Below are 19,295 nucleotides of genomic sequence, written 5' to 3' on the forward strand. Positions count from 1 at the left end.
AAGATAAAAGTAAAGTGCTGGGAGAATTACCTGAACCTTAATACTTTTCAAATTGAGTAGATAATCGTAATATAGTTATGTCAAAATATTGCCCCCAATCTCTAGGTGGTTTGTTTTGATTAGCAATTCTTACTTAGTAGAAATGTATTCAAAGTATTGGATTTAGTGGGGCGCCTGGGTGACTTAGTCGGTTAAGCGTCCGACTTTCGCTTAGGTCGTGATCTCACGGTTCGTGGGCTCGAGCCCCGCGTCGGGCTCTGTGCTGACTGCCAGCTCAGAGCCTGGAGCCTTTTTCGGAGTCTGTGACTCCCTCTCTCTCTGACCCTCCCCTGCTCAGGCTGTGTCTCTCTCTCTCTCTCCTAGAAATAAATAAAAACATTAAAAAAAAAAAAAGTATTGGATTTAGTAAAAATAACTGATCACACTTTAAAAAGACCCAAACATTTATTTTAAAATAGCTTCCGGACTTCACCTTCCCACCTGGTCATTTGAAAGGGAAAGATGCACCCAGATTTGTCCATAATTATTTTCACAGAGAAGAGCAAAATGTTTATCAAGAGTATTTTGAATCTCTGATTGAGTCAGGCCAGTTTAAGAAATGGATTGGTTGAGTCACAAAAAAAAGAAAGAAAAAAGAAATACTGTTCCGAACAACTTGACTTCTAGTCACTCATCCTGTCTCCAGAGCCATGTGCCAGCCTCTGGGGGAAGTTGGCCCTGATGTTCTCTGTTTCTCGTTTGACAATACCTTGATCCCAAGGACCACGTACTCTATATCTTACTGTTTTCCATATATCAAGATAAGAGGCTATTTTGTGAGTTTTTCTGTGCTCAGACATTGATTTCAGTCCTACATCAAGCCCGTGTTTTGTGTCCCGTTGGGAATATTACAGGGAATTTCACCTCAGACACCCCCAGTTTGATCATTGAAAGCAGTGTTGGCTCGCAGATGCCTCATGACTGATACGTAATACCCAGCAGTCTCTCTGTAGTAATGAGGTCTATACTATCCGTAAAACATGTTCTTCCTTCTTCTAGAGTCTGTGTGTGTTCACCCCACCTGGAATCAAGGAAGGGAAACCCCGGCTCATCCCTGCTGGGCCCATCGCCCAGGGCACCACCATCTCTGCCTACGTGGCCAAATCCAGAAAAACGTTGCTTGTGGAAGACATCCTTGGGGTAAATGGCTTTTTACTCTCTGTCTCATTAGTCACCTGAAATATTTATTTCATGAAGATGACGTATCATTTCGATGTTATGATTCAAGCCATTTTATAAAAGCATTTAGAGCAAAATACAGATCAATTAACGAATTTGTATGTAAATGAACGTCTGTCCTCAGAAAACCATATCTTATAATACCCACTGAGAGCTATTTTATTTATTTATTTATTTTTAAATATAAAGTGTTTTTAAACAACTTTGTTCTTTTTTTCTTTTTAAAATTTTTTTTAATGTTTTATTTATTTCTGAGAGAGAGAGAGAGAGGCAGGGTGAGCAGCAGAGGATCAGAGAGAGAGGGAGACACAGAATCTGAAATAGGCTCCAGGCTCCGAGCAGTCAGCAAAGAGCCCGACGCGGGGCTGGAACCCATAAACTGTGAGATCATGACCTGAGTCGAAGTCAGACGCCTAACCGACTAAGCCACTCAGATGTCCCTAAAGTTGTTGTTGGGTTTCTTTGGGGTTTTTTTTTGGTTTTATTTATTTTTGAGAGAGAGAGAGAGAGAGAGACAGAGCATGAGTGGGGGAGGGGCATTGAGAGATGGAGACATAGAATCTGAAACAAGCTCCAGGCTCTGAGCTGTCAGCACAGAACCCGACATGGGGCTCAAACTCATGAACCGTGAGATCATGACCTGAGCTGAAGTTTGGATGCTCAACCAACTGGGCTACCCAGGCACCCTGAGTGCTATTTTAAGTAGCTCTTATTTCAATGCATACTAGTACAGTTAAGCATAAATTGTATGTTTATATTCATGTGAACTGAATGATTACTGTGGGTTTTTTTTTTAAGTTCATTTATTTATTTTGAGAGAAGCATGAGCAAGGAAGGGGCAGAGAGAGGGAGAGAATCCCAAGGAGGCTCCGTGCTGTCAGCGCAGAGTGGGACACGGGGCTCCATCTCCTCAGCCGTGAGATCACCACCTGAGCCGAGGTCAGGAGTCAGACACTTGACTGACTGAGCCGCGCCGGTGCCCCGTGATCACGGTTTCATGCTTTATGTCGTAGCAAGATGAACGTGAGTGAGTCAGCGGGTGTCGGAGGCCAACGCGTCCCTAGCGTCGGTGATGCCACCCAACAGCCTCTTGTCACTCCTCAGCCAGGGTCAGGCTGCGTTCGGCTGAGCTTGGCTTATGCATCTGACATCAGCTGGCTGTCACTGAGGAGCGGGCTGGCCTTGGACGGCCTCAGTTCCCCGTGTTTATCAGCCCCCACCTCCCCACCTCCCCCCCAAGTAAGGTCAGCCTGGAACGTTCTCATGACGGGGGCAGGGTTCCAGAGAAGACGTGGGACACGCAAGTCAGGTTTCAAGCCTCCGCTGGCATCACGCTTCCTACCCTTGCGTTCTCGCAAGTGAATCACGTAAGCAAACCCGGGCTCGGTGTTGGAGGGCACCGACGAAGGACGCGAGCGTAGGGAGCGTGACAAAATGGAGCCCTTAGTGCGATCTTCCACATGATAGGTGAGCTTCGTGATGAAGTGTCACTGCCTGAGCTTAGCCTAAAATTGACAGGTAGGGAAATAGGTGTGTAGGTGTAAGGAAATTGCTCTGGAAAGTGCTAAATTGGAGTCATGAGATACGGGTTTTAATTTTGGTTTTGCCACTAATTATCTGTATGGAGACAGATAGAGATGAAGAAGGTTACTGAAAGACTGGATCTTAGTTACAAGATAATCATGTGACAAGATAGAAATGCAAACTAAAACTACAATGGCAATCATATTATAATATATAAATATATGAAATATATTTAATATATATTAAACTTGTGTAATGTCCTATGTCAAACACATTTCACTTTTAGAAAGTGTTCAAAGATACTTTATAGGTTGTCACTTGAAGATGTCCTGTTGTATATTCAGGCTCTCAAAAGATCTATAAATTACAAATACTGATTTGTACTGTTGATTTATGAAAACCCCCTACAGACAGCAGAAATTCAATAAGTAGAATTAGTGTTTTGATATTAATTCATTTGATTTCCCTATATTCCTTTGAGTGATTTGTTAAGCTAGAAAGTTATTAGTTAAGGAACCAATTTCATTCTTTATAAATAATTGATAATTATTAGATGATTTGAATACTTAATTTGGAGCCTTTGAGATTCAATGAGAATGACCATCAATAACGTACACTTTGACATTGTCTGGGGCACCTGGGTGGCTCAGCTGGTTAAACGTCTGACTTCCACTCATGTCATGATCTCACGATCTGTAGGTTTGAGCCCCGCGTCGGGCTCTGTGCTGACAGCTCAGAGCCTGGAGCCTGCTTCGGATTCTGTGTCTCCCTCTCTCTGTCCCTACTCTGCTCACACTCTGTGTCTCTCTCAAAAATAAATAAAACATTAATTTAAAAAAAAAAAAAACACCATATACTTTGACATTATTCTAACCTGAAAAAAAGAAAAGGAACAATTTTTATATATACTTTCCTTCTTGCAGTATTTACATGTGGAGTAATTTTCACTCACGACGTTATGCCAGTAAAGGTCCAGGAAGGTTTATGGCCCATAGAAGGGGACGCATAAATACATGTTAGTCAGCATAATTACTTCTGTGATGGCATGAAATTCACATATATTCATCTATCAACTAAATTCTACTCTACAGAGATAAAGAAACATTAAGGTAGTATCTGTGTTTAGGTGCCATGTTGCTGAAGGAAAAAACTTGTTTTTTTCCCCAAATTTTTATTTAAATTTTAGTTAGTTAACATACAGTGTAATATTGGTTTCAGAAGTAGGATTTAGCGATTCATCACTTACATATAACACCCGGTGATCATCACAATAAATGCCCTCCTTTTCCCAGCACCCATTTAGCCCAGCCCCCCACCTCCACTCCATCAACCTCAGTTTGTTCTCTGTGTTTACATGTCTCCTAAATAGAGTCCTTTCTCTTTTTTTTCTCTTCCCATATATTCATCTGTTTTGTTTCTTAAATTCCACATACGAGTGAAATCATATGGTAGTTGTCTCTTGACTTATTCACTTAGCATAATACACTCAGGCTCCATCCCCATCATTGCAAATGGCAGGATTTCATTCTTTTTGATGGTTGAGTAATATTCCATCGTGTATATATCACATCTTCATTATCCATTCATTAATTGATGGACATTTGGGCTTTTTCCATAGTTTGGCTGTTGTTGATAGTGCTGCCATAAATATTGGGGTTCATGTGCCCCCTAAGATAAGCATTTGCTTAGATATAGTTCATAGTGTCCATTGGCATTTAGTGTTCCTTTTAAAGGGCCTACCTGTTTTTTTATTGCAAGTATTAGGCAATTTCTGACAGAAATAAGAATCATACCATAATGTTTCCATCTCTTGTACTGAATTTGTACCTTTTCTCCTTTAATTTTCCAGGATGAACGATTTCCAAGAGGTACTGGACTGGAGTCAGGGACTCGTATACAGTCTGTTCTTTGTTTACCGATTGTCACTGCAATTGGTGATTTGATTGGTATCCTTGAGCTGTATCGGCACTGGGGCAAAGAAGCCTTCTGTATGAGTCACCAGGAGGTGAGGCCAGCCCGAGGAGGGCGCTCATTGGTATTGTTCAGTTAGTGAATGAATGAATAGTTAAAACCACAGTTTGCTTAACAATGTTTTGATGGTTTTTTAAACTTTTATTTTTGTTTGTACTTATTTAGGGAGGAAACTGATTAAATTAGACCTATAGTAACTTAGGGGTACTTGGGTGGCTCAGTCGGCTAAGTGTCCAACTTCTGCTCAGGTCATGATCTCATTGTTCATGAGTTCGAGCCCCACGTGGGTTCTGTGCTGTCAGCTTGGGACCCTCTGTCCCCCACTCTGCCCCTCACCCTCTTGAGATCACATGCATGCACGCTCTCTCTATTTTTCAAAAATAAGAAACATTAATAAAAAAGGGATCTAGTAATTTATTTTGGTAGGAATCCAGTCTAACAATACAGATTGAAGTATGGCATATTGTGAATTAAATAAAGTAGTAGGATGACTTTGTAGAGTTTTCACTTTCTGGTTGTCTTTATGTTTTCTTAAAAATGGCCTTTTTCGAGAGCGTATCCTGAATAAAGTTCCAACATCAAATACATTTGGAAAACAACGGGTTCCGTGAACTATTCCCTGAACCAGAATTGGCTCATTAATCCCAAATCCAATTCCTACAGGGATGTGTGTGTCACTCCCAACGTGCAGATGCACACGTCTCTCGGGGGCCTTGTCCCCGTGCCGGGATGACTGTCCCCTGCTCTCCCCTCCGCCAGCCATGCTGGACCCTTGAGCAAGGCTGACCCGCTCCCGCTCAGAGCCTGTGCACCCACTCTCCCTCAGATTGGGGTGCACTCATGCTCGTTGTCCCTGGCTGCTGCCCTCTCACGGAGGGGGCCTTCGCCGAGCACGCACGGGCACTCGGGCGGCTCCTCCAGCGCTCCGTCTCCCTCGGCTGTGCCTCTTCTCCCTCTGGCCCCTGGTCAGGAGCTGGCGCGCCGTGCGCCTCATGGACTTGCTTCCTCGTCTCCCTGTCCCGCAGTCCACTGTGCGCTGCTGTGGCGTCCCCGCTGGTGGCTGTGGCTCCAGCATCCAGATTGCCTGGCACCTGCCAGGCACCCAGCAAATGTCTGGGAAGTGAATGCACAGAAAAGAAATGGAATAGCTGGGAACTGGAGAACTTGTCAGCAAAATCTTGGAAATACCTCCTCATTTTACAATAGTCATTGAGGCCGTTTGACTAGTATTTTTGTTAAGCTGAAAATAATCACGTGAAAATCATTGGAGGATAGCTCTCTTAAGCAGTTATCTTTTTATCCAAAATTAAGAGGATCAAGAGAACATTAGACTCCATCATAAAGGAGCAGAAACATACAAGAGAAATCTTATACACATTTGCTTCTCTGTGTTTGGCAAAATACTCAAATACTTGGTGGGCTCAGAAGATCATTCATAGACGTTTAGGCTAGAGCTCTGAGTTGGCTGTGTGCGTGTGACTGATCAAAACGTGTCTCATCCTTGTTTTCAGGTCGCGACAGCAAACCTCGCCTGGGCTTCAGTAGCAATACATCAGGTGCAGGTGTGTCTTCGGGGTGTTTTGGGGGGGGAGGGGCAGGGCCGGTGCAGCCCGGGGGTGCAGGAACCTAATAGCAGCCCTGATGTGTTACTTGTGGGTATTAGTTATTTTGTGATTTCTCAAATGTTGTATCCGCTTATATTTACTTACTTCCTGCCTTAAATACCTTGCAATTACTTCCACACATTTCTATACAATTATAAACCATTTATGCAATGAATGGTTTATGCTCTGTTAGGTTTTGTTTTCCGCTGAAAGCCACCGGCTGGCAGTAGCATTGATATGGTCACGACTCCCCCGTTTCCTAAATGAAAGCATCCTCTAAACTAAACGGTATATGAAAACGTTCATATCAGATTTCCGATACCTGCTTCTCTTGAAGATATGCTCTCATTTGAAAGATCACAAACTTCATTGAGTTTCCCAGTAACTGAACTTCAAGAGTTCGGGGACACAGCAGCAAAATACTTCTCCCCTTGTGTCTTCCACTTCTCTTTGCTGTTTTGTTCTTTTAAAATCCGTTTCAGCAAACTCAGATCGTGGGGTGCGGGGGAAAGAGCTTACAGTTCCAGAATCTTAGTGTGAGGGGCAAGGACCTCTGGGATCTGACCGTCTCACACATAAGTGGATTGTGTGCCCACGTGTAATTCTGTAAATTAGAACGTTGTTTTAAAAGAACAGCCGTGGGGTTAGACTGCCTGGGTCTGAATGCTGGCTCACTTAGTAACTGTGGGGCAGGAGCGTGCTTCTCAACCTCTTGCTTCAATTATGAAAGTAAATCAATCCCCAGTCCACAGTGTTTTGTGGTGATTAAGTAAGGTAATAAATATAAAGTGCTTAAAATAGAGCACAGCACATGTAAGCCTTTAAAAAATACAACTTGCTATTGGCAGTATCACTACTTTATCAAAAGTAATTGTGTTATGTCTTTTAAAATATATAAAGTAAATTGTATTCTGGAATTTTTTTTTTTTTTCATAAGCGGAAATCTCTTACAAGTAATAGCCATTATTTTATTCGGCAGGTATGCAGAGGCCTTGCCAAGCAGACCGAATTGAATGACTTCCTACTTGACGTATCAAAGTAAGTGTTCGTTTTAGGGGTGAGGAAGCTCTTCTGGGTCAGCGGTTTACAGTACGTGCAGGCTCTGACGGCAGTAAGTCCTGTGTACCCTTAGTCAGCTGTCCGGTAGGAAAGGTTCATGCCCTGGACCATGAAATTATGTTCTCACCCACGTTCACTTACAAGTGAAGGGTTGCAGGTGCATATGTGCAATACTATTAGTTTGCATTTTGGTGTATATTTTCTCATTAGACTCACTAAAGCATGTTAAAGACACTAAGTATTTCTGTTTTTGCAAGAGAGAGCTGAGAGCAGTAGAAGAGGGAATGTTCTAGTTTCTTACTTTCCAAAAGTCCTCTCTGGCATTTTCTAAAAATGTCAGCAAATTAAACCATATTAGCAACATTTTTTTACATTTATTTATTAATTTTGAGAGAGAAAGTGAACAGGGGAGGGGAAGAGAGAGAGAGAGACAGAGAGTCCCAAGCAGGCTCCGTGCTGTCAGCACAGAGCCCAACGTGGGGCTTGAACTCACGAGCCATGAGATCATGACCTGAGCCAAAACCAAGAGTCAGCCGCTTAACCGACTGAGACTCCCAGGCGTCCCCGTATTAGCAGTATTATTATTTTAATCTTCCCGTGTATGGGAGCTCCAATATCACTTTAGGGACAGTGGTCCGGTTCCCTGAAGCCTGACCTGGAAAAGCTCCCTGGGGCTGGCGGTGGGAGCAGGTAGAGACCTTCACTGCCGCGTCAGTCCACGCCGGTTACCCTGCTCCCGGCAGGCTGGTCCGTAGATCTGAGCCTTCTGCTGAATGGCTGACACCTGAAATAACACCCCAGGAGGTGGTCACTGCCGGGCCACGACCTCTGGCAGCCTCGTAGAGGACTGACAGGCCTGTTCTTCCACGGCCGAGGGCAGCAGCCGGGACCACGTTCTCCCCCACGGGCCGCTTTGGCGGCACTCACCACCTTCCTCGTCACCGAGTGCTGTGACCCCAGCACTAACTAGTCCGAAGTCGCTGCTTTGTGTCACATGCAGTTTTTGAAACATGAAAGTAGAGAAGCATGGGAGTGAGGGTGCCTTCCTCTGATCCCCGGGGCCCTGGACGGAATTAAACGGTAGCTCTGGGACACATGACCCTAGCACCCAGGCACACAGGAAGGGAGCCGTGCGCCTTCCTCTGCTGGCGTAGTTGAGTCCCTCGCACAGCTTCCACAGCTCAGTTCAGTCCCTGTGAGGCCCTTCCCTCGGGGACACCCTTTGGACCTTACCCTCTTCCTTGTAGTACTCTCCGTTGCCAGTGCACAGAGTGATTAAGTCCGTGCTAAGTCTTAGTGGCTCCAAACTGGGTAATTTGTCTTTTAAATGAAATTCATCACTCCTCAGTTATCCTGACTCTGAGTGCGTTGCGAAGTTCACAAGAACCAGTAGACCCTGTATTAACATGTCCGCTAGAATACATGCCTGCGCCTGCCTCGCTCATCAGGTTGGCATTTTAATGGAGGTGCCACACATCTCCTAAGCATTTACTTGCTGTTTGTAATAACGAATACAAGTTACTTCTATAAAGTTTACGTGTGTGAAGTCGTCAGGTCATCATTATTTCCTGTGTTCTGATATTTCTTCTCAAATGAATCACGTGGCTTTCTCGGTACAGTGCAACTGTGTTTTAACTTTCAAGGGTTTTGGTGCTAATTTACATTATAACTATATTAATGAGATTAAGCAAATTTAAGTATTTTTATTTTAGATCAAAGTTATTCATGAAAATATTAAATATGGTGAGCAGTTTTATCCCTTCACATGCTAGGAACTTGCTCTCAAAATACATACTTACCAATACACTAACTACTCTCTGAAAGTAGATGCTTCATACCAATGTTAATGATAAAGTTTCATTTATCTCTAAAGTAGCTTGTTATTGGTTTCCACAAAAGAACAAAAATCAAACAACATGTATCTTTACGTGTTTTTACTTAAATGTAGACAGAACTGGGAAATGTATGCAAAGTTTCATATGTTCTGTGTTCCTATTTAGATTAATTACCAGTTTTCTGCTCCTTTTTTTTTTTCAGGACATATTTTGATAACATAGTTGCAATAGACTCTCTACTTGAACACATAATGGTAGGTTGGTTTTTGTTTTGAAAATGACTGTATTTAGCCCTTCAATTCGATTCATGTCCTAATATATGCTGGAACATTTTAATGCATTATTAGAGGTATCAGCTGCTTTAAATCATGATGGAAAGATGGCAGTGATCTCGAGGTGTTGCTTTGCTTTATTTGTCACTTTTGTTAATTGTGCAGGGGTTTCAGTAACTTTTGGGGAAATACCTGAGTTTTTCATTATTTCATGGTAAGCGAAACTGTGAAAACATTCAGTTCCTTCTTATATTCTCCACACCACCTTGTGCGCTTCGACTGTAACTGTATTAGGGATTCCCAGCCACCTGCGGTTCAGTCTGTTTAGTTTTAGTCTTACCTGTTGCTCTCTTCTGGAAGGCTAGTGGGCGCTCGGAGCCGAGAGCCACGGGAAGCAGAGTTTTATCCATACTTTCTCGTGTTGCCGCTGTAGTGCCTGGTGACACTTCCGTTAGCCAAGTGGCTTCTGCTCCCAGTGACCTATGTGCACCACAGAAGTCAGCCTGGTCAGTACCGTTCTTGCCCTTATGTGTATTTTGGTAAATCTTCTCACTCCTTCCCGTTTGCCTGGTCTTTTCTCAAAACATAGCAATCCTGTGCCGAAAGGGGTCTCGTCATCTCCAGGTTTCATGCTACACACGGCTGTGTTTCTCTCTTGATATCACGGCGGCCGAGGGGGCGGTAGAAGGGGCCCCGTGGCTTGTACAGACAGATTTTATGAGAGGAATTAGTAACATTAAGGGTTATTGCTTTCAGCCCATTCTTTACAGAATAAGGGTTACACTGATGTTTTATTTGGATGAAAAAGACTACTTAATTGCATAGGAAGAAATAATTTGTTTGGTTATGGAAAATTTTAAGGAGTTTGTGAAGAAGTGAAAAATATTAAGAAGAATATAAAAATATATCTATATGGATTGACCTAGCTTGACTAGGAGTATGAGAATTCGTTGTTGCCTGGTTCTTATATTATTGACCTTCTCTTTTTTATTTTATTTATTTATTTATTTTTTAATGTTTTATTTATTTCTAGGAGAGAGAGAGACAGCGTGAGCAAGGGAGGGTCAGAGAGAGAGGGAGATACAGACTCTGAAATAGGCTCCAGGCTCCAAGCTGGCAGTCAGCACAGAGCCCGACGTGGGGCTCAAACCCACGAACTGCGAGATCATGACCTAAGCGAAAGTCGGACGCTTAACCGACTAAGCCACCCAGGCGCCCCTGATCTTCTCTTTTTTAGAACAGTTGTTTTGAAATATAATTCATATACCACACTACTCATCCATTTAAAGTGTTCAAGTCAGAGGTTTTTCGCATATTCAAAGATATGTGCAGCCATCACCAGTCGATTTAGAACATTTCCATTAGCTGGGGCGCCTGGGGGGCTCAGATGGTTAAGCATCTGACTTTAGCTCAGGTCTTGATCTCATGGTCCATGAGTTCGAGCCCCACGTCAAGCTCTGTGGGGAGCCTGGAGCTGCTTCGGATCTGTGTCTCCCTCTCTCTGCTCTTCCCCCCACTTGCATTCTGTATGTCTCTGTCTCTCAAAAATAAACATTAAAAAATTTTTTAAAAAAAGAAGAACATTTTCATTACTTAAAAAAGACAGCTCTATATCATTAGCTATCATCTACTTAAGCCCCATGCTCCTTCCTGCCCACCCCCAATCCTAAGCAACCACTAATCTAATTCTTTTTCTATGGATTTACCTAGTCCAGACCCCTCCCACAAGAGAGATCATGTAATATGTGGCTTCTGTGTCTGGCTTTCTTCACTTAGCACACTGCTTTCGAGCCCCATGTCAGGCTCTGTGCTGACAGCTCAGAGCCTGAAGCTCCTTCCAAGTCCTCCTGTGCCATAGCAAGTACCAGCACTTCGTTCATTTCTGTGGCTGAAAAACACCCTGTTAGATGAATACACATGCACATTCTCTGTCCATCGTGAGCTCTTAAACATTTGGATTCTTTCCACATTTTGGCTAATGTGAAAAGTACGGCTTTGAACATCTATACACAAATTTTTTCATTTGAACACCTGTTTTCAGTTGTTATCCACCAAGGGAGTGGAGTCGCTGCTCATACGGCTGCTTGTGTGTTTAACTCGAGGACCAGCCAGCCTGTTTTCCCTGCAGTCGCTCCATGTCACAGTCCCACCAGCCATGTGCCCGGGTCCGGCTCCTCCACATTCTCACCGACACCGGCTGTTGTCTGACTCCTTGACCAAATCCTAATATTCCCCAAAGGTAGAGAGAAGGAAAGGCATTGAGCAGAATATAGATGCAAACATCAGAAATAAGTAATAACACCAAATGCAGAAGTAAAGATTACATCAGCTAAATAAATAACATTCACCCCAGGAATGCAAGAGCAATTCGATGTTAAGTAATAAATCAATATAGTTCCCTATTCTAATTGAATAAAGGGAGAAAAATTACATGATTTTAAGAATGAATGACAAAAATTTTTATAATTCTCAACACCCAATAGATGCAAACTTGGAATAGAAGGGAAAGTCTTTAAGTTGTTGAGTAGTGTCTGCTGGGGCCCCAGCCAACATACAGAACAATGCGGGAGGGGAAGCGTGCACATCAGAGAAAGTTCATTCCTCTCCGTGCTTCCATTCAACAGTGTTCTTGTCTTCACTGAATTTTAAATCCACGCTTGTTATCAAGAATTGCTTTCCACTTACAAGTAAAGCTGTGTGTGCGTGCGTATGGGGGAGAGGCAGTTGGCTTTTAGAACGACCTTCTGATGCTTGGAGTTCTTAAATATTCCCAAAATCTGTCTAGGGTTTCTGAATTCCTTTTCAGCTTGTAAGGGTACCATTTCAATCTGAAAACCTGTATTTGGGGGGAACAAATGTAAACATGTTCAGAATCACTGGTCTTAAAACAGAAGCCTTTCTCACTACCTGTAATTGTTTTTCAGTTGATTTTCTAGATTTTTTGAAATATTCAAGAGCACACTAAATGGGAAAATTTTGTCCTTTCAAATGTATATACTCTCATCTTTTTATCACCTAATTGTGTGTGGGTTTTTTAAATGTTTATTTTTTTTATTTTGAGAGAGAGTATGAGCACATGTGCCCAAGTGGGGAAGGGCAGAGAGAGAATCCCAGGCAGATTCTGTGCTGTCAGTGCAAAGCCTGATAATGGGGCTCGATCTCACAAACCATGTGATCATGACCCCAGGCGAACTCAAGAGCTGGATGCTCAACCAGAAGAACCACCCAGTACCCAAATTATATGTTTTTTAAAAATGAGGTATAATTGAGCATCTGACTCCTTATTTCAAGAGTTTTAGGTAATATATCATAGTGTATTTGGCTTTCGTCTTCATGATGGTTAGTGATGTTAAGCATCATTTCATGTAGCTGTTGACCATCTGATGTCTTCTTTGGAAAAATGTCTCTTTAAATGTCTCTGCCCATTTATTTATTGGATGGTTATTTTTTGATGTTTAGCTGTATGCATTTTTTATGTATTTTGGATATTCGCCCCTTACTGGTTATATGATTTGTATATATTTTCTCTCATTCAGTAGGTTTCTTCTTCATTTTGTTAGTGGTTTCCTTTGCTGTGCAAAAGATTTCTTGTTGCTTTTTCCCACTTATTTTTGCTTTTGTTGCCTTTCCTTTTGGAATCAGATCCAAAAACAACAAAGAGAAGCAAAAAAACAAACCAAAAAACAAATAAACAAACAAAAAAACACTGCCAAGATCAGTGTCAGAGAACTTACAGCCTGTATTTTGTTCCTGGCGGTTTTATGGTTTCAGGTCTTCCATTCAAGTCTTTAATCCATTGTGAGTTTGTTTTTGTGTGTTATAAAATACTAGCCCAGTTTCATTCTTTTGCACTGTGGCTGTCTAGTTTTCCCAGCACCCTTTACTGAAGAGACTGCCCTTTTCCCATTTATATTCTTGCCGTCTTTGTCATAAATTGACCATATATATGTGGGCTTTGTATTCTGTTTTTATGCCAAAACCATACTGTTCTGATCATAATAGCCTTGTAATATCATTTGAAATCAGGGACCACGATACTTCCAGATTGGTTCTTTCTCAAGATTGCTTTGGCTATTTGATGTATTGTGTGGTTATACTCATTTTAGGACTCTTTGTTCTAATTCTGTGAAAAATTCCATTGGGATTTTGATAGAGGTTTCATTGAATCTGTAGATTGCTTTGGATAATATAAACATTTTAACAATATTAATTCTTCCAATCCATGAGCGTGGAGTATCTTTCCAATTATTTGTGTCTTCATCTTTTTTCATCGGTGTCTTACAATTTTTAGTGTACAGGTCTTTCCTTTCCTTGATGAGATTTATTCCTCAGTATTTTATTCTTTTGATGCAATTGTAAATGGGACTGTTTTCTTATTTTTTGTTTCCAATAGTTTATTAATATATAGAAATGCAACAGATTTCTGTATGTTCGTTTTACACCGTGCAACTTGACTGAATTTGTTCATTAGTTTTAAAAGGTTTCTGTTTGTGCATGTGGAGTCTTTAGGGTTTCCTCTCTATAAAATCACATCCGTTTTACTTCTTTTTATCAAACGTGGATGCCGTTTCTTTCTCTCTCGTACCTCACTGTTCTGGTTAGAACTTCTAACACTCTGTTGAACAAGAGCAGTGAGAGTGGCATCCTGATCTTATTCCTGATCTTAGAGGAAAAGCTCTCAGCCTTTTATCATTGAGTGTGTTGTCATTCCTCTCCTCTGCGTGTTCGGCGAGCGTCTTTACGACCGACTTGGAGTTCTATCAGGTAAGTTACTGATCTCCGTTTCATTAGTTCCTTTTCCTGAGGTTTTATCTTGCTTCTTTGTTTGGAACATACCCTTTATTTTCTTTATTTTGCTCAACTCTGTGTTTGTTTTCCTTTTTTTTAAATATTTGTTTATTTTTGAGAGAGAAGGAGAGAGACAGAGTGTGAGTGGGGGAGGGGCAGAGAGAGAGGGAGACAGAATCTGAAGCCGCTCCACGCTCTGAGCTGTCAGCACAGAGCCCGACGCGGGGCTCAAACTCAAACCATAGGATCATGACCTGAGCTGACGTTGGATGCTCAACCGACTGAGTCACCCAGGCGCCCCGTCTCTGTCTTGTTTCTCTATGTTGGGTGAGACAGCCGTGTCTCCCAGCCTTGAAGGATGGCCTTGTGTAGGCAGTGACCCTCAGATTGCATTGGTGCTGGATGGTCTTTCACACCTTTATGCTCATCTGCGCAGCCAGATTTATCCTTGATAGGTCCCTGTTGCTCTGGGTGTGCCAAGACCTTAGGGTGTGCACAGGGAAGGGTCTCAGTCAGCACCTCGTTTCTGGCGGATTAGAAGGAGCATGTCAGGCAGCAGGTTTTAAAGTATGTAAATGTACACACGACCGTGCATGGGCCACAGTTGTGAAGCTGGCCTCCAGAGCGGGTAACTGGAGGTGTCTCCCGGGTGACATTTGTAAAGCCTGGGGCTGCAGCCGAGCATATGAGCTCCTTTCTGGGAGGCACTGGTGAGCTGCGGCAAGGCCAAGGAGAGCACAGGGATGGCGTCCTCACCCAGCTTCCCCTGGGGCTGTAGCCTCCCGATGTGTGCAAACCCGTGTGGGCTCGTCGGGTCGAAGCTCCAGGACGAGTATGTAGGCCTTTTTCACAGGAAGACTAGGGTGTGTTGCAGTCTGCTGTGGGCATAGTGCCTGAGGTCGGGGGTGGGGGGAGGCAGGTAGCTTTAATTGTCACAGTCCTGTGGGCCCCGGGACGCAGTCCCCCCCCAGTCCTGTGGGCCCCGGGACGCAGTCCCCCCCCCGTCCTTGTGGCCCCCGGACCCAGCCCCCCCCCAGTCCTGTGGGCCCCGGGACGCAGTCCCCCCCAGACCTGTGGGCCCCGGGACGCAGTCCCCCCCCGTCCTGTGGGCCCCGGGACGCTGTCCCCCCCAGTCCTGTGGGCCCCGGGACGCAGTCCCCCCCCCGTCCTGTGGGCCCCGGGAGCACATTCCCTCCCCCCGTCCTGTGGGTCCCGGGAGCGCAGCCGCTCCCCCACTCCGGCCACTGGAGGCAGCTGTTAGGGAGGCCCCTGTGTGGGCTGCAGGCCCCCAGCGGCTGTAGTAGGAGGCTGAGGGCAGTGCCACCAGCACTGTTAAGGGAACAGAAGTGCAGAAATGGCACCAGCCCTGTTGTGCCCCCAGAGGGTCCTGCCCGCCTGGCAGACACTCTAAGATTAGCAAACCAACCTCCTTCAGGTACGTTTTCAGGAGCTTCTCCACCTGCTGCCTTTGCGCTGGAACCCGAGGTGTGTGAGTGTGCGTGTGAGCCCTTTCAGGAAAGTGTCTGGGTCCCCACCGAGTGTGGCCCTGTTGGTTGTCAGAGCTGGGCATTGTAGGGGCTTAGGGTATGGGTGTGTGCATACATATACGTGCAAATGGATGTATTCCTCTATTTCATTTGACCAGTTTGCATCATGAATGATGCCTAAATTGCATCACGTGCATTTTTGACAACTATGAAGATAAGTGTACGGTCTTTTCCTTTATTTTAGTGCTATTATGAAATAATAGAGTTTATGATGCTGAACAGTTCTGAATAGTCTTTAAATATTGTAATATGTTAATTCCTAAGTCTGATTTGCTAACATTTTTATTTATGAGTGTTCTCCGGGTTCCAAGGTAAACTGGTCTGTGATTTGCTTTTTTCTAGTATCTTTGTCCATTTTCAGTATCTCTGGCATAACAGGGGTTCTAAAATAACTGAAAAGGTTATGTTCTTTCTGAACATAGGATGGAAATAATTTATTGAAGATTCTTAAGTAATTCATATTTGAAATCATTTGGGCCTGATGCCTTTTATGGGGATAATCCTTTGACAACTTTTCAGTTGTCTGTATTATTCTGTTTCATTTTTTTAATGTTTATTTATTTATTTTGAGAGAAAGAGACAGAATGAGGAAGGGGCAGAGAAAGAGAGGAAGAGAGAGCGAATCCCAAGCAGGCTCTGTACTGTCAGCTCAGAGCCCAGCACAGGGCTCAGTCTCACGAACTGTGAGATCACGACCTGAGCCGAAACCAAGAGTGGGGTGACCCTCCTCTTTCCACAGCTGCCCCAGCAGGTGCCCTCTTACTGTGTTTCTGTTTACGTTTTTCAAATACTTCTCACCTCGCTTTTCCAGAAAGTTGTCCATTCTGTGTAGATTTTTATAATTATTAATGTAAATATGTGCCAAAGTCTTAAGCAATTAACACGACCTAGGCACGAGTATGTATTTTTGCTTTTCATAATGTAATCTCTAGTCCTGCAGGGCCATTATTATTATTTAATAATTCAAGATCCCATGGGTTTGCAGTAAAATGGGTGACTCTTCTGTTTGCCAAAATACAGTCCCATTACTGTCTCCCTGACTTATGTCATTCATCATTCCTCAAATATTTATTGAGACTTCATAGGTTCTGGAAGTCCTGTATGTTCTAACCTAAGGATTGGCAAACCTTTATTGTAAAGGGTCAGATGGTAAAGTTTGATGCTTCATGGGCCATACCCTACTGCAGACACTCAGCCCTGCCACTGTAGCAGCCTTAAACAATGCGTAAAGGAATGAACATAGTTCTCTCCCAATAAAACTTTATTTGTAAAAACAGGCAATGGGCTAGATTTGGCTGATGGACTTCGGGTAGCTGACCTCTACTCGAGGCCTGGTGCTGGGCATTTGCAATACTACGGGGAAAAGAAGCAGTTTCTGCTGTTCCAGAACTCAGGCTAATGGAAAGAGACAAACTGTTAAGTTCTCATAATCTTCATACGCAGTAAAGTCAGTCTGTGGCACAGCTGGACTCAGTGAATGAGTACAACTTATAAAGACCAGTGTATAATATGAGGATGAACCCACGCTGAGTTCTTTTCATTAAATTGATAAAGTAGTTTTACATGAGATTATATATTTTCCTGTGGCCACAAGGTGGCCCATGTCCCTCTTGCATAGACTTTGTAATGGCTTTTTTCTCTGAGAATCAGCTCTTTTTCTCCGAGGAATAGTTTCATGTGTAAAATCTGGGGGGCTGAGGTTGCTGGAATTCTCAAACTATAGTCCCGACCCGCCAGAGTCAGTGGGATATGTTAGGCGTTAAAGAAGTAATTGTGGAAAGAAATTGATGAACAAGTGAATGACAAAGTAAATGGGGGTGAGGGAAGGGCTCTGGGGGCGGGGCCAGTAGCTATGTTCCAGTGCACACGAGCCTGTGTAGTGTTTGAGCATTCAGCCCCACGGCGTGCGTGCAGGGCAGCGATGCGTTTGTCCATATCGACGGTGGCTGGTGTCAGCCTGAGAACAGCATATTTACGTACTCACACTTATTTAGTCACAGTGCTCATTTTCCACCCCACTTGAGTATCGATCGGCTGACATTTATATTTATGTCTGATGAAGTTTGCCTTTAAACTCTAGATTTCCCATTGGCTGACTCTTGTTTTATCGTTTGTCTTTAGATATATGCAAAAAACCTGGTGAATGCAGACCGTTGCGCACTTTTCCAGGTGGACCATAAGAACAAGGAGTTATATTCAGACCTTTTTGATATCGGAGAGGAAAAGGAAGGAAAGCCCATCTTCAAGAAGACCAAAGAGATCAGGTACAGCTAGGAGTAGAGCGTCCGTACGCTGTGAGTGCGGCTGCGCAGGTGTTCCGTGACCCACCTTTCTGTGCCTGTTCACAGGTGTGCTGACAGTACTTGTCATACTGTGATATCATTCCCACCAGGACCCGCCTCCTGAAGGTAGTACTTCTGGGAATGACATTGCAGCCAGCGAAACCGCGCCTGGGAAGCTTTAGCGTCACTCCTGGAAATGCCGTCTTCCGGAGGCGGTCCTTTTGGAAATCATGGTGGAAAAACTTACTAGTGCTCCCAGGTAGGTAAAGGGACATCCCGCTGGAGCCGCAGGTCCTGTGTGCGGGCGCCGGGCGGCCTTGCCCCCACCCCTTCCCGGCCAACGGGGCTGTCGGAGTCCTGACCCCAGCGCAGAGGGACCTCATAGATGGCATGACTCGGCCGCGCTCCTCGGTAGCTGGGCCGCGGGTGTCCCCGTCAGAGAGCACAGCTCCGCGGCGTCCGGAGCCCGAAGCCCTCTCTGTTCCCTCCCTCGCGGCTGCTGTCACTCACACGGACAGAATGGAGCCTGCCTGGTCGAGGCACGCTTGCTCAGTCGGGTCCCAACCTGGACAGCTACGAGGAGCACTGTCACCAACATTCAGACGTTGGCTCTTTTTTTTTTTTTTTTTTTGAACATTTGCATCCCTTTTGCTTATGTGTCCCGTTCAACCGTTTTTCCACATGAAAACGCAAAGTACTTTGGGAGTTACAACACTGCAGCCAAACACTGCTCCTTGTTAATTAAGAGTTGCTCTTCTTCGGCCTGTGGCGTGAGAGAGCCAAGCAGAAGTGATAGAAACAGGAGCGTGGCCCCCAGCCAGGCATCACCGCCGCCCGCCACCAGGCACGTCCCGTTCTGGGCTGGGTCCTACATTCCACACTCACGGAACTCCGAATTCAGATTTTTTTTTTATTTTTACATGTTTTATTTCTGGTGTATGTGCTTCTTAGACCTCAGTAAATCAGTCTGCATGTCGTCGTTTAGGCAAAGTAAGTTCTCTTGCTGAAGGGTCAGTGTTCCTTAGCGGTGCTGGTACTGATCGCCTTTTGCAGACCGTGGCTCGAACTTGTGTGGACAGGCGTGGGGGAGATAGCAAGGGGGACGTGCTTGCCGCGGCTGACGCCGCTGACCCGCTGGTGCCAGCCGTTCACGCGAGCACCCGCCTTGCTAGGGCTTCCCCTGACCGAGAGCCAG

General features: G+C 44.2%; 1 protein-coding gene across 5 annotated transcripts in view; it reads left to right on the forward strand.

The window, feature by feature from the left end:
* PDE10A (phosphodiesterase 10A) overlaps positions 1–19,295 on the forward strand; it is a 305,877-nt gene that overhangs the window by 216,684 nt on the left and 69,898 nt on the right. For all 5 annotated transcript variants that reach the window (XM_039245521.1, XM_039245526.1, XM_039245523.1 and 2 more), the window contains 6 exons: positions 1,039–1,179; positions 4,592–4,747; positions 6,225–6,275; positions 7,297–7,355; positions 9,414–9,465; positions 17,940–18,082. In XM_039245521.1, the coding sequence (XP_039101452.1) occupies positions 1,039–1,179; positions 4,592–4,747; positions 6,225–6,275; positions 7,297–7,355; positions 9,414–9,465; positions 17,940–18,082 (602 nt within the window). The remainder of the gene's footprint in view (positions 1–1,038; positions 1,180–4,591; positions 4,748–6,224; positions 6,276–7,296; positions 7,356–9,413; positions 9,466–17,939; positions 18,083–19,295) is intronic.

This window comes from Hyaena hyaena, unplaced genomic scaffold, assembly GCF_003009895.1.
Source record: "Hyaena hyaena isolate Hyena2069 unplaced genomic scaffold, ASM300989v1 scaffold_258, whole genome shotgun sequence".
Taxonomy (NCBI): domain Eukaryota; kingdom Metazoa; phylum Chordata; class Mammalia; order Carnivora; family Hyaenidae; genus Hyaena; species Hyaena hyaena.